General features: G+C 41.3%; 1 protein-coding gene across 1 annotated transcript in view; it reads left to right on the top strand.

Moving 5' to 3' along the window:
- Window positions 1–11943, top strand: part of LOC120064031 (inactive dipeptidyl peptidase 10-like) — a 99151-nt gene extending 87208 nt beyond the window's left edge. Inside the window, exons 16-25 of the mRNA XM_039014339.1 lie at window positions 2036–2080; window positions 3245–3343; window positions 3441–3510; window positions 3693–3887; window positions 4099–4153; window positions 5863–5962; window positions 7552–7610; window positions 9487–9559; window positions 10010–10083; window positions 10633–11943. Of these exons, the coding sequence (XP_038870267.1) occupies window positions 2036–2080; window positions 3245–3343; window positions 3441–3510; window positions 3693–3887; window positions 4099–4153; window positions 5863–5962; window positions 7552–7610; window positions 9487–9559; window positions 10010–10083; window positions 10633–10773 (911 nt within the window). The 3' untranslated portion in view covers window positions 10774–11943. The remainder of the gene's footprint in view (window positions 1–2035; window positions 2081–3244; window positions 3344–3440; window positions 3511–3692; window positions 3888–4098; window positions 4154–5862; window positions 5963–7551; window positions 7611–9486; window positions 9560–10009; window positions 10084–10632) is intronic.
- The last annotated feature ends 2283 nt before the right edge of the window (window positions 11944–14226 follow it).

Raw genomic sequence — 14226 nt, 5'->3', positions numbered from 1 at the left:
ACAGGGGTCCTGGCCCATGTTGAGTCTAATGCTTCCCACAGTTGTGTCAAATTGGCTGGACGTAGTTTGGGTAGTGGACCATTCTTGATACATAGGAAACTGTTGAGTGTGAAAAACCCAGCAGCTTTGCAGCTCTTGACACACCCCGACCGGTACAGCTGGCACCTACTACCATACCCCTTTAAAAGGCACTTAAATATTTTGTCTTGCCCATTCACCCTCTGAATGGCACACATACACAATCTATGTATCAATTGTCTCAAGGCTTAAAAATCCTTTGATATTTCTCCTCCTCTTCATTTACACTTATTGAAGTGGATTTAACAAGTAGCATCAATAAGGGATCATAGAGTAGCTTTCACCTGGATTCACCTGGTCAGTCTGTGTCATGGAAAGAGCAATGTTTTGTTAACTCAGTGTCTAGTTCCAATTTAGTCTACTATTATGTATCATTGGCCCTGTGAGTCACAATCCATTTGACAGATGTCAGGAGTTTGCCTTTGGCAATCTGTCATTATTGAACATTTAGTGTAGAGACACTATCAAACAATTCAAAATAAAATTAGCCGCTCTATTGTGTATAATTGCTTTACGTGCTGTTATTGTGCCATGCACACACAGCGCATTAAAAAGAGTTTATTGCCACTGCGGTTGTTTATTGTTTAGGTTTGTTTTAACCACATGTATTTGGACTGTATGCTTGGGTGCGTTTGTCTTGTGCACCATGAGTTAATGGGCAAAATGTACTATCCTGTTTTTGAGCTATAAACACAATGCAGTTAGCACGTCATCTGAGGATAAGGCTAAATTCAGTAAAAACCAAGCAGTTTGTCATGACCACTCTCCTCAACAAGCGTATTAAAGCTAGTTAATTCCCTCCATTAAACGCAACGGATATCATTACCATTGTCGAGCAGGTACAAGTGCCCTTTTCCTTTGCTGAGTTTGCAATTTCCTTGAGAGCCATTGCTCCTCGAATGTTTTAATGGTGCATTGTTGTGAATTCTCTCTTATTATATTTTCTAAGAAAAACAACAACCATGTAAGACATGATAAAACTTGCTTTAGGGGTGAAAATGAAACTTTGCTTCTTCTTCATTGATCCGTGTGTCACGCCCTGACCTTAGAGAGCTGTTTAATTTCTCTATTTGGTTAGGTCAGGGTGTGATGTGGGGTGGGCATTCTATGTTTTGTATTTCTTTGTGTTTGGCCGAGTGTGGTTCCCAATCAGAGGCAGCTGTCTATCGTTGTCTCTGATTGGGAATCATACTTAGGTAGCCTTTTTTCCACCTATATTGTGGGATCTTGTTTTGTACAGCTCTTGTAGCCTATGGAACGGTTCGTTCGTTTTGGTTTCACTTTGTTATTTTGTTGCTGGTTCTCATTTAAATTAATATGATGACCACAAATTACGCTGCGCCTTGGTCTCCTTCAAACAACGAACGTTACACCGTGTTGGGCTTTAAAAGCCTCATATGTTTACCATTCCTGTTAATAGTGTGTGGCTGTTAAATCACCATTACCTCGGCTAGTATTATTCAAACGGAAGGGCTAGCCTGAGTGAACAGTGATTTGTAGAGGGTCGGGGTATCACCCGAGGTATCCGCTTGATCTTATTAACCTCAGATTGGGTGTCTTCCAATGGGCGCTGAATATAATTGACTTAATCTGAAAGGCCTGGGTTATTAGAGGCAGTTTGAATTACCTTTAACTACTGACTGTAATTGGTAAAGAAGTGGAGGTAAAATTGGTTACAGTGGTTGTGACAGCAGCTAGGGGATTGGAAAGGCTGCTGTATTGTATTTGTGACTATGCTACCCTGCTTGAGACATGCTATTTTTGTAACTCTTTATGTACAAATAGGATGCATTTGTATGTCTTACTCCTCGAACGTGTATTGCTTGGGGAAACTGGTATTTTGTGACTCAAGCTTAAGTTGTCGACTCAAGTCACACCAAATTGTAAATCTTCAGCCATTCAAAGGATTTGAGGATACCAATTTCAAATCTTTTAATCCTTTATTTTTTTCTCACAGGTCCCGGAGCACCCACTGTGATCTTACACAGCCTCAATAATGCCAGTAAGAAGTCAACTTAATCTCTCTTAACTGATAGGCATGTCATAAACTGCTCAAAGGAATTAGCGAGAACTTGGAACGTTGGCATTTTGCCAGAACCAACAAGTGTAAAAAAAGAGGAAAAAAAAGCCATTGCTCACTTTGTTCAAATATTGAAGATTTGCTGTTGAAAAATACCATTCCCCCTCTCACTTGTACCCTTGTTGACTCTGAACTAGCAATGCGAATCGACCCCCTGCTGTCTTAATTTCCTTATTTTCATTTACACCGTCCATGTCTGGATATCTGTCAATGTTTTCTCTTGAACGTTAACAGCTGCAGTGGAAAAAATGCAATCAATTTGCCCAGGGTTACTTGGACAAACCTTCCAATCCACAGCTGAGAACTTCGGGGCCTTGGCAGTTTCATAATGAGACGCCTATTGATTTGGGGTTTCTATTGAAAATACCGGATTAATTATTTTCCATTCAGTTTCCTCTCAGATGGCTGGAATGAAGGATACAATAGGAATTCATTTTGTAGTTCAATGTGGAGAAAATGGCAGGGGGGGCTTCTTTTAAAAACAACCATTGACAAGCAGTTGTTGGTAAATATGAGATATCTTTGGCGAAAGGAAAACCTTCTGCATGCCAGTGAGTCTGCTATTTGCGCTGCCAGCTGTGGCAAGATCAATAGCACACCTACTCAATCGTATACAGCAGACACTGATTATGTTACAGTGGTCAAACTCAGATGCAGGCAGCACCACTCAGGCTACATTAGTTCATTATTTGGATGCTGAAGTACAATGTTGAGTTCAAAATAATTCCCATCTGTCATCAGTGTTTGTGTGTTTTGATGATACCACAGTCTTTATGGAAACCAATAAACATCTTATTCTGGGTTAGAAAATACAATGCATCTGGTCATATGCACCGTTCAAAGGCCAAACAATTGGCACCTGGTTGGTTATCAAGGACACTGTTCAACTCCCCACTAGAATTATCATTAAAAAGTGTGCCGGAAATTCTTGAAAGCTTTAAAGTTGATTTTTATTTCATTTCAGGCCTGAAAGAGAAGTCTTTATGCGTTATATAAGTCTAATATAATTCCACTTGCATCTCGCTAGATTAAGTGGCCCACATTGTAAACACTTCTAAAACTAATGAAACCTTGTTCCCCTATTAGATTTCTACATCCTTGAGAACAACTCTTTACTAAAGGCCGCCTTAAAGGTCAAGAGGATTCAGATGACAGATTTCAGAACAATCCAGATGGAACATTTTGGTACGACCGATCATTTTGGCTAATGACACATTTTTTCTGTCAGTTTCTCTAATCTATTATTCTAAGGTTGTTGCTAATGGCTACTTTCTCTGCTCAGATCTGCCTTTGAAGATCTCTTACCCACCAGACTTTTCTGAATCGCGTCACTATGGCTTACTGTTGATAGTGTACGTATCGCCATCAGTATCTGCGCTCACTGTTGTTGAATTAATTTGTTTGAAGTGTTTTTATCTATGTATTCCCATCTATTATGATTGATATGAACCCCATCGCGTGAGAGTCAGACTGTCATTACAGTGCCCATAGTGTCAACTCTGTTTCATTCTAACAGTTATGTTTCTTCTTTCAGCGATGGCTCCCCCGGGGGCCAGGCGGTGAGCGACCGTTTCGTTCTGGACTGGGACTCGGTTCTGGTCAGCTCGGATAATGTCATAGTGGCTCGTCTGGACGGCAGAGGGAGTGGCTTCCTGGGCCAGAGGGTTCTACATGAAGTCCACCGGCGTTTGGGAACCGTAGAGGTGCAGGATCAAATCACAGCTGTGGAGTATGTATTAGTTTTATCCCATTAAATCTCATTTAGTTTTAACTCTAGCTATATCTATAAAAGTCATTAGCCTTAGACTACATGCTAATTCAACAATCTGCTCACGTTTTCCATTTAGCTGAATTTGTCAAACAATCTTAAAACATTTTGGGGAAGTGAATTCATATTGCTGTTATCTATGAGTGATATCATGCTTTGTAACTTATTTCAGATACATGTTGACATTCCCGTACATTGATCGGACACGGATAGGAGTATTTGGGAGGGTAAGAATCTATTGCCAGAATCTATCATACTTCTAATAGGCATCTGATTTTGAAAATAATAAGAAAATATATTTCAAGTTTGTAGACCAATTTTATGGAAACGTTGCAGAAATGCTCCATTGGGCTTCAATGGTAGGAAAACTGTGTGCTAAGAAAACTGTGAAATTCTATAAAAAGTACAACGTGATGGGATATATTGTTTTATGTTATATACAGTACATCTGAAATTCAGTCAAATGTCTGGAATAGCACAATGTGACATTTTACATTTTATAAAAGTACAGACTCAGAGTTTAAATTGTATATCAAACACTAGTTATGGGAAAGTTATGCTGCTTTTATATTTGATAAACTTGTTATCCCACTTTGACGAGAAGTAGGAGAAAAATGACCCTGAATGCTTTTCACACTTTCTAGAGAGCTATTCTTTGTTTATGCCCATTCGGCATCATTCACACCCTCTTAAACCTTACCCCCACCCATCTCTTTCAGAATTCACATGTAAATGTGTGAGTGAGCATGGCGTTGTCCTCCAGAAAGTAGTCTCTCTATTATCTCCCTCCATTGTCTCAGCCAACCACGGATCCTGCCTTTCTCCCTACAGAGCTCAGTGCTTCTCCTTGACTAAACTAGACTCATCACTTCTTTATTTAATTCATATTTACAGACCCCATACACATTTTTAATTAAGGCATATGACATTTTCAAACAGCCCTACTGTGAAGTAGGAAATGGCGTCAAACGCCTGCGATCCTGAATCTGGTCACAAATTGATTAAAATGTATGTATTTTGCTATCAAAAACATCTATTTTTTTAAAGGATCAACTATTTGGTGGGGTTTCTATGTATGGAGAACATCTACTTTTTGGTTCTCCTTTCTGGGTTAACTTGGCGAGAGAGAACCTATCCTACTTCTTTACCATTATATGAATGGTCGTCAATGGCATTATTCTGACCACTTTAAAAAAAAAAATACATTCTTGTTCTTTGATGTGTAGAGGGGACATCAAAGTTACTCCTGATGTATTTGTTCGTCCATATTTGCATTATTTGAAAGAGAAAAAATCTCTCTTGTCTGTCAACATATGAATGTGACACTATGTCTGTGTTGCAACACACTTTAAGCCCAATGATGTGTTTTTGCCACAGTTACAAAATGACCTCTAGCTCTGGCTCAGAATGTTTGATTCAAAAAAAAATATATATACATAATCACTACATCTTAGAGAAGACAGTAAGCAAATGTTCAATGGACTTGCATGGATGGCTACCAACATATGCATGTGTAGGGGACCAGTGTGGTCTTAGACAAGTGGACAGGTTTCTAATGTTTCAGGGGCTACTGATGCCACAAGAATAATACTGACACAAAACAAATGCTACTAAGATACATTTAGGTCAAAGGAGATGCACTCTGTAGTGTTTAGCATGCTTGTTTGTTGATGACCTGTACATTTTATGACCTGTAGGCAGCGTTGCATTTTTGCAACCATGGGTCTCATAGGGTTAATGACTTTAGGAGAAACGCACTCAACTTGTCAGGACCAAATTTCATATTATTTGTTTGCAGTTTCCCTGGATTTATTAAAAGTTGACATGTTTTTTGATTGATTTCAAAATGAAAAAGCGGTCCCGATTCTGTGGATTGTACGGAAACTGAATTTCTTTGTTTACTTGTTTGTTTCTTGTTGTTTTGATTGTTTTCCAGGGTTATGGTGCCTATATTACATTAATGATGCTCAAATCAACCGACAGCCTGTTCAAATGTTCAGTAGCAATGTCCCCCGTCACGGACTGGAAACTATATGGTGAGTAGAAGCTTGGATGTCCCAATGTCCGTTCCATTGACGGATTCCAGATATTACACTTCACAAGGATGGATAGAGGGGTAGGAAAGGAAAGGAGAGGTGACGGAAGTGTTGACACCTAAGTAGGGTATCCTCTTCACTTGGGGGCATCATTTATGTAGGTGATTCTTCTCACACAGGGCACCATTTATGTAGGAGATTGTCCTATTTGTAAAACATTCCTCAATAAGGAATTGGATACTGTTCAAATTGTACATTAACATGATACATTGCAACACATGAGCCACACAGAGAGACCAAATGACTGAAGATTGAACCATAGAGATCCCAGTATCTTCAATGGCTGTGTGAAGTTGCTGGATATTGGCGGGAACTGGAACACACTGTCGTACATGTTGATGCAGAGCATCCCAAACATGCTTAATTGGTGACATGTCTGGTGAGTATGCAGGCCATGGAAGAACTGGAAAATGTTTTGCTTCCAGGAATTGTGTACAGATCCTTGCGACATGAGGCTGTGCATTACCATGCTGAAACATGAGGTATTGGCGGCGGATGAATGGCACGACAATGGGCCTCAGGATCTCGTCATGATATCTCTGTGCATTCAAATTGCCATCGATAAAATGCAATTGTGTTCATTGTCCGTTGCTTATGCCTGTCCATACCATAGTCCCACCTTCAATGTTGACGTCAGCAAACCGCTTGCCCACACAACACCATACACGCTGCCTGCCCGGTACAGTTGTAACTGGGATTCATCCATGAAGAGCACACATCTCCAGTATGCCAGTGGCCATCGAAGTTGAGCATTTGCCCACTGAAATCAGTTACGACGCCGAACTGCAGTCAGGTCAAGACCCTGGTGAGGACGACAAGCACGCAGATGAGCTTCCCTGAGAAGGTTTCTGACAGTTTGTGCAGAAATTCTTTGTTTTAGCATACCCACAGTTCCATCAGCTGCCCGGGTGGCTGGTCTCAGACGATCCCGCAGGTGAAGAAGCCGGATGTGAAGGTCCTGGGCTGGCGTGGTTACACGTGGTCTGCGGTTGTGAGGCTGGTTGGATGTACTGCCAAATTCTCTAAAATGACATTGGAGGTGGCTTATGGTAAAGAAATCCACATTCAGTTCTCTGGCAACAGCTCTGGTGCACACTCCCTCAAAACATGAGACATCTGTGGGGTTGTGTTGTGTGACAAAACTGCACATTGTCCCCAGCACAAGGTGTAATTATCATGTTGTTTAAGTAGCGTCTTGATGTGCCACACCTGTCAGGTGGATGGATTATCTTGGCAAAGGAGAAATGCTCACTAACAGTAATGTAAACAACTGTGTGCACAACATTTTTGAGAAGTAAGCTTTTTCTGCATATGGAAAATGTATGGGATATTTTATTTCAACTCATGAAACATGGGACCAACACTTTACATGTTGGTTTATAGTTTTGTTCAGTGTAGTTTGGATGCAGAATGACAGAGATCACATTTTGTATAGCATTAGCAAAAGTACCACTTAGATGCACCTGAAACACTGAAGCTCTGTCTGTACCTGCCATCCTGTTTGGAATGTATTACTTTCTATTAAACAGCATCAGCGTTTTCCGAGAGGTACCTTGGCATGCCATTACGGGACGACAGCAGATATCAGGTGCGTTTGCTTACCGCCTCCCTGCACTTGTTTGCCGTCAATCTTGTTTAGCTCTTTGAAAGCCGTCTCGCCATATCGTTGCTGACATGCTTGCGGTTAAGCTCCTGCAGTTACTGAGTGTCGCTACCATCAGAATTTTTCCCCCTTTTCTTTTTTTGATGCTTCCAGAGCGCTGAGACTTTGTCACTTATCTCCACGGTAACTGTGGCGCATTAACTTGTTATATCGCACTGCGTTCATGTTTTGACGAGCTGCTGAAAGGGGACGTCTGGCTTTCCCAGACACCCCCGCGGTGTGGATCTGCCACTATGTCAAACAGCTGGTTCAGTTACACTGATGAGAGAGACGGAACTGCAGCAGGTAAAATCCCGAGAACTGCTGTTCCACTGTCATGACTTCTAGACAAAATAAATAAACTAACTTGGTATACAGACAAAAGAAAAGCAATGTTTATGAAGGTGACATCTAAGGTTAAAAGACACAGTTCATACTGTTATGGTATACAATTTAACTTTGTATACTTGTGTTATTGTAATGTACAATGGATTGATTGTTGATTATTTTATGCCTGATATCAATTAATTCAATTACAGCGCCTGTCAGATAAATCAAGCTGTTTATTTATGAGTGACTGCATTTGCACAGTAAGCTAACTTAAATCCAGATTGTGCACAATAACCCTCAATCTAACTCACATAGCAGTCACAACCATTAGGAATTTTTGTTATAACAGTATAAATAGGAAGCTTAGCTTCAAAGTAAAGTGAAATTGCCAAATTTAAATAGCCTAATAAGCCTACTCCTGTCTATACAGAAATATATAAAATCATTTAAAATAGGCTACTACCACAGAAAGCATGATTTGGCCACACAGGCTGTGGATTGAAAAAAAAGGTGTGGATTGTTTAAAATCGCATTGCCTACAGTCTGAAGGGCCCGGGCAGCGTGTGCGCAAATAGCCTACCAAATAGATGATTGTTGAGTTGCGACTGTCAGTGAAAAGTAGAGGCCCAGCCAGGCGTATTGCAATATTTCCGAATACAATCGAAGAAAAACATAGTTTGGAAAGCAAATGGCTATTGCTGCAAAGAGAAGACAATGAAAATACCGTAATCTGTCTTTTAATGATAAAAATATTCAACTTCATTGAGCGAACATTATAGCCTATCTTATTGGCACCATGCAGAGGAGAGCATTGTCCATATCCGCAGTGAGTGCGCATATTCACTCTTTATCATTGTTGGGTCAGTGCCACTTGAAAGTTTGTTTTTGGACAATCATTTCCTCCTCTAGTTTAGATGGACATCATATTGTATTTGTGTCTCCCGTTTTCGTAGGCCGATTATATGGATCAGACAACATTGTTTTTATTGATCTGTTTGTCAGTGTCAGTAGGCTACCCTGTCATTTGTATTGTATTAAAAAAGATTCTGCTCACGTCTCCAGTCATATAGCAGAATTCATTCCTGTGCAGAGAAAGAAGAAACGTATCTCATATAGCCTAGGCCTATTCTATGCCACTACGAGCTCAGCCATCCATGTCTCTTTTGCGACCAGTTATTGAGTTATATTATTAGCCTAAATTATGACTTTCCAATCTACCACATTAGGAATAGTAGGCTATCCTACATAAGTCTGCAAATGCCATGATGCATGGAATGCTTTATTATAAAGTTGCATTGTTACGGTGACAATTAGCTTCTCCAAACTAGAAACGTACTTGCCGCCAATGACAGTATCCATACCGCAGGAATAAAGTACCGTCTGTACCATTACACTCCTCTCACTAGGAATTCCTCTTGACCTTCCCTTCTAACAATATGCCAGCACACTGTGTTTATGATTCTTAACACTTCTATGGATGGCTCTATTGCAGTTCTCCAGCGTGTTGCAGAACGTCCAGCCACTGAGGGAACAGACTCTGATGCTTGTTCACGGCACAGCAGATGGTGAGTGACTAACTAAGAGAAACCACGAAAAAAGACCTCCGCATTGATCTGGGGTCAGTTTTGTAGCTGTTGTGTTGTTCTTTATTTTGTATGACCAATCTGCAGTGTGCTTCTTGCCAGACGGCACGTGAGACAGCAATAACCTGATAATTACAAAAACTGCCACAACTGAAGAACTTGTAACAAAAATGACTGATTTATGAAATATGAGTTTTTTAAATAATATATGGGACATAGAATACATGAAACATAGTCAAGAATTGGGCCATTTCCATGGTACAGAGAATGGATCAGCCACAAGAAATCTCAAATGTTTCAAGTTAGACCAATTTATTTAAGGTAATTTCATCTCCACCCTGTCATGTTTTATGTTAAAATGTGTTCTTGCCTCTCTTCCCTGTGATGATTCAAGCAGAATTCTGCTGACATATTTTCTTCTGCCTCTTTCAGCCAATGTTCACTTTCAGCATACTGCTGAGCTCATCAGGAACCTTGTGAAAGTTGGAGCAAACTACTCAATGCAGGTATGGAGAAAGTAATTGCACACTGTACTGTAGTATACAGGTACTGTGTAGCGTGCAGGTACACTAGATACATGAAGCCATAAGCCTACTCAAGCTATGGTTGCTTTGAATGTACACTAGCAAAAACAAAACTATGTACAGTATGTTACTGTATGTAGTACCATAACCATACAGTACCACCAGCTACTGTGATGAAAAGAAAGTAATTACACACATCCATACAGTGGTGGTATAAAGAAATAGGAGTAAAAGCTTTTCACCAATGCTGCTTTGCACATGTTGTGTTCATGTTGTACTCATGTTGTACTCATATTGCCTTACCTCCTTACTTCATTTGCACACACTGTATACTGATTTTTCTATTGTGTTATTGACTGTGCGTTTGTTTATCCCGTGTGTAACTCTGTGTTTTGTCGCACTGCTTTGCTTTATCTTGGCCAGGTCGCACTTGTAAATGAGAACTTGTTCTCAACTGGCCTACCAGGTTAAATAAAGGTGAAATAATAAAAAATGAATAACAAATGTTGTGCTTATGTCGTGGTGTTCTAGCTCTATCCAGATGAGGGTCATTTCCTGTCCCAGCGGAGTCGGCAGCACCTCTTCGCGTCGCTCACCAACTTCTACAGGGAGTGTCTCAGGGAAGAGATCCTACCACTGCCCGATGATGATGAGGAGGAGGAAGAAGAGTAGGAGTATGATGTGTTGCGAACCTTCGGCAGGACTTTGGCAGGACTTCCTCTCTGTAAACATTTGCTGAAGTCTGCACTAAAGGCTGGTGGCTTTTGGACCAAGTGTTAAGACAGAGGTGGACAGTGAGAATTGCGGAGGCTTCTAGTGTGTCTGTGTGTGTGCGTGCGTGTGTACATTAGATCGTTTGTGTTAGTTTGCGAAAGAGAGTTTGATAGTGTTTGTGCGTGTGTCTGCGTATGTACGTTTGTGTGTGCATGTGTTTTCATTCAGAGAACTTCCAAGGACACCTGTCAAAGACAATGGAGAATGGCGTTGTCGAGACTACAAGATGGAACTCTCACTAATCCAAAATGCCACTTCAATCACTTTCGGCAAAGCACATAGCAGACTGCCTCCATCACCGATGGCGGCCATTAGTGTTGCAACATCCACACTTGCAAGTGCATGGTTCTTTTCCCCTTGCAGCTTCACTAGTTTTGTTAGTCTTTGTTGTAGTAGTCATTGGGAAGAGACAAACACAGATGAAGTACCCTTTTCAATTCCTCCCCCTCAATATTATTTGGTCTTGTTGCACAAGGAAATGCTCCACTGCTCTTCAGAGGCATACTGTAGGCAATGCAAGTTCACCATCACTGTGACGTTGTCCACAAATAAGTGTAATTCCTGCTGAATGCTCTCTCATCGTCAACCCCCACTGAAAAGAACAGTCCTTTGGGCACACTTAAACAATGGTCTTATGTAGACATGTCCAATGCCTTATGATGTGCTACATACGTAAGACCACGTACTGGCATTCATAGCCATTCATTATTAGCAGCCTCATACCAACCTGTGTCAGCTCAGTCCTTTGAGACGCAATATGACATAGTGCAGTCTCATAGACAGTTAATATCAGTTATAAGGTCAGGTCATAAACCAGTTATAACTCCAGTGAGTAGAGAGTGGTCACAAAGGCCATAAAGTGACATTGTGTAGGCCTAAGTAAGGGGTTTGCATGTCTACAGCAGTGTGTACATACATATATTTTTTAGATATGTCAGATCTCGTGGATAGGTTAGTCTATGGGAATGGAATGATTTGACCTGTATGTCTTGTACATTTTCCAGTTGATTTTGGTTTTGGTTTATTTTTCTTCCAAGGGTAGATTTTGTAATGCTTGTTCTTGTTAATTTAGCTGTTTCTAACGGGAGGGGGGATGTGGGTGTTGGGTTATTGTGATTGTCCTCTAGTGATGATTATGAATAAAAAAGCACAGAAAAACAAATATATTACCATTAGGTATTTTGCACAAATGACATCCAACCACAGTGTCTTCAGTATTGATTGACAAATTAACGAATGATCCAGTCAATGATATATAATCGGTTTGTTGACCTTGGACTCACCTTTGTGCCTAGACTGTTTGAGTTGGTCATGGTCTGAAGACAAATTCAATAAGGGCCTTGAGGCAGTTGGCCTACAGATATCTAACATTGGATGCGTCTCAATCCACCGCATCCGCCGATGTTGCACTTCCGTCATCTACATTACGTTGCTTTCTCCTGGGTAGATACATGATAATTACAAGTATATCCTATGTAACTACATTGTTCTTACATTACACTTCATTCAGTATAGCCTTTGAGCCAGGACACAACATAGAAATAAACACATTGAAAATAACCTGTAGTTAATGACAGGGTGTGCCTTTGTTACAATTGTTGTTTCCAGGTCCCAGCCTATTTATCGATCCTGGTATTACATGTGGCTTCAATGGTAGTGGCATATTTTGGTTTGACTTTCAAATGTATAATTACAAAACATTAGTTACATAGTGGAACAAGAGAATGTGCAGTAACATCAGTAGTTACACATGTGGAATAACCTTCAGCAAGGGAATATGTAATAACACATTCCTTGTTCCAATTGTGTAATAACTGATTCCACAAACAACCCTATTAACATGTAATTACTTAGTAAAACCTATGTAACTACTATGTTAAGCTATTACTGTGTTAGTTACATAGTAATAAGGGCCACATAATGTAAAGCGTTACCCAGTAATACTGAAGCTTTTTTCTTGTTTTTCAAGCGAGGGTTTTTTAAGGGAGTACGCGAGGCACAGATGTTCGTTTTGCCAAACCGAGTTCTGCTAGGAGCCAACCGAGCGTAGTATGTAGTTCTGCTAGGAGCCAACCGAGCGTAGTATGTAGTTCTGCTAGGAGAAAACCGAGCGTAGTATGTAGTTCTGCTAGGAGCAAACCGAGCCTAGTATGTAGTTCTGCTAGGAGCCAACCGAGCCTAGTATGTAGTTCTGCTAGGAGCCAACCGAGCCTAGTATGTAGTTCTGCTAGGAGCAAACCGAGCCTAGTATGTAGTTCTGCTAGGAGCAAACCGAGCCTAGTATGTAGTTCTGCTAGGAGCCAACCGAGCCTAGTATGTAGTTCTGCTAGGAGCAAACCGAGCCTAGTATGTAGTTCTGCTAGGAGCAAACCGAGCCTAGTATGTAGTTCTGCTAGGAGCCAACCGAGCCTAGTATGTAGTTCTGCTAGGAGCCAACCGAGCCTAGTATGTAGTTCTGCTAGGAGCAAACCGAGCCTAGTATGTAGTTCTGCTAGGAGCAAACCGAGCCTAGTATGTAGTTCTGCTAGGAGCCAACCGAGCCTAGTATGTAGTTCTGCTAGGAGCCAACCGAGCCTAGTATGTAGTTCTGCTAGGAGCCAACCGAGCCTAGTATGTAGTTCTGCTAGGAGCCAACCGAGCCTAGTATGTAGTTCTGCTAGGAGCCAACCGAGCCTAGTATGTAGTTCTGCTAGGAGCAAACCGAGCCTAGTATGTAGTTCTGCTAGGAGCCAACCGAGACTAGTATGTAGTTCTGCTAGGAGCAAACCGAGCCTAGTATGTAGTTCTGCTAGGAGCCAACCGAGCCTAGTATGTAGTTCTGCTAGGAGCAAACCGAGCCTAGTATGTAGTTCTGCTAGGAGCAAACCGAGCCTAGTATGTAGTTCTGCTAGGAGCAAACCGAGCCTAGTATGTAGTTCTGCTAGGAGCCAACCGAGCCTAGTATGTAGTTCTGCTAGGAGCAAACCGAGACTAGTATGTAGTTCTGCTAGGAGCAAACCGAGCCTAGTATGTAGTTCTGCTAGGAGCCAACCGAGCCTAGTATGTAGTTCTGCTAGGAGCAAACCGAGACTAGTATGTAGTTCTGCTAGGAGCCAACCGAGCCTAGTATGTAGTTCTGCTAGGAGCAAACCGAGCCTAGTATGTAGTTCTGCTAGGAGCCAACCGAGCCTAGTATGTAGTTCTGCTAGGAGCCAACCGAGCCTAGTATGTAGTTCTGCTAGGAGCCAACCGAGCCTAGTATGTAGTTCTGCTAGGAGCCAACCGAGCCTAGTATGTAGTTCTGCTAGGAGCCAACCGAGCCTAGTATGTAGTTCTGCTAGGAGCAAACCGAGCCTAGTATGTAGTTCTGCT

Source organism: Salvelinus namaycush, chromosome 19 (genome assembly GCF_016432855.1).
Source record: "Salvelinus namaycush isolate Seneca chromosome 19, SaNama_1.0, whole genome shotgun sequence".
In the NCBI taxonomy this organism is placed as follows: Eukaryota; Metazoa; Chordata; class Actinopteri; order Salmoniformes; family Salmonidae; genus Salvelinus; species Salvelinus namaycush.
Note: the sequence above shows the minus strand (reverse complement) of the source record. Positions and strands in the feature narration are given on the sequence as shown.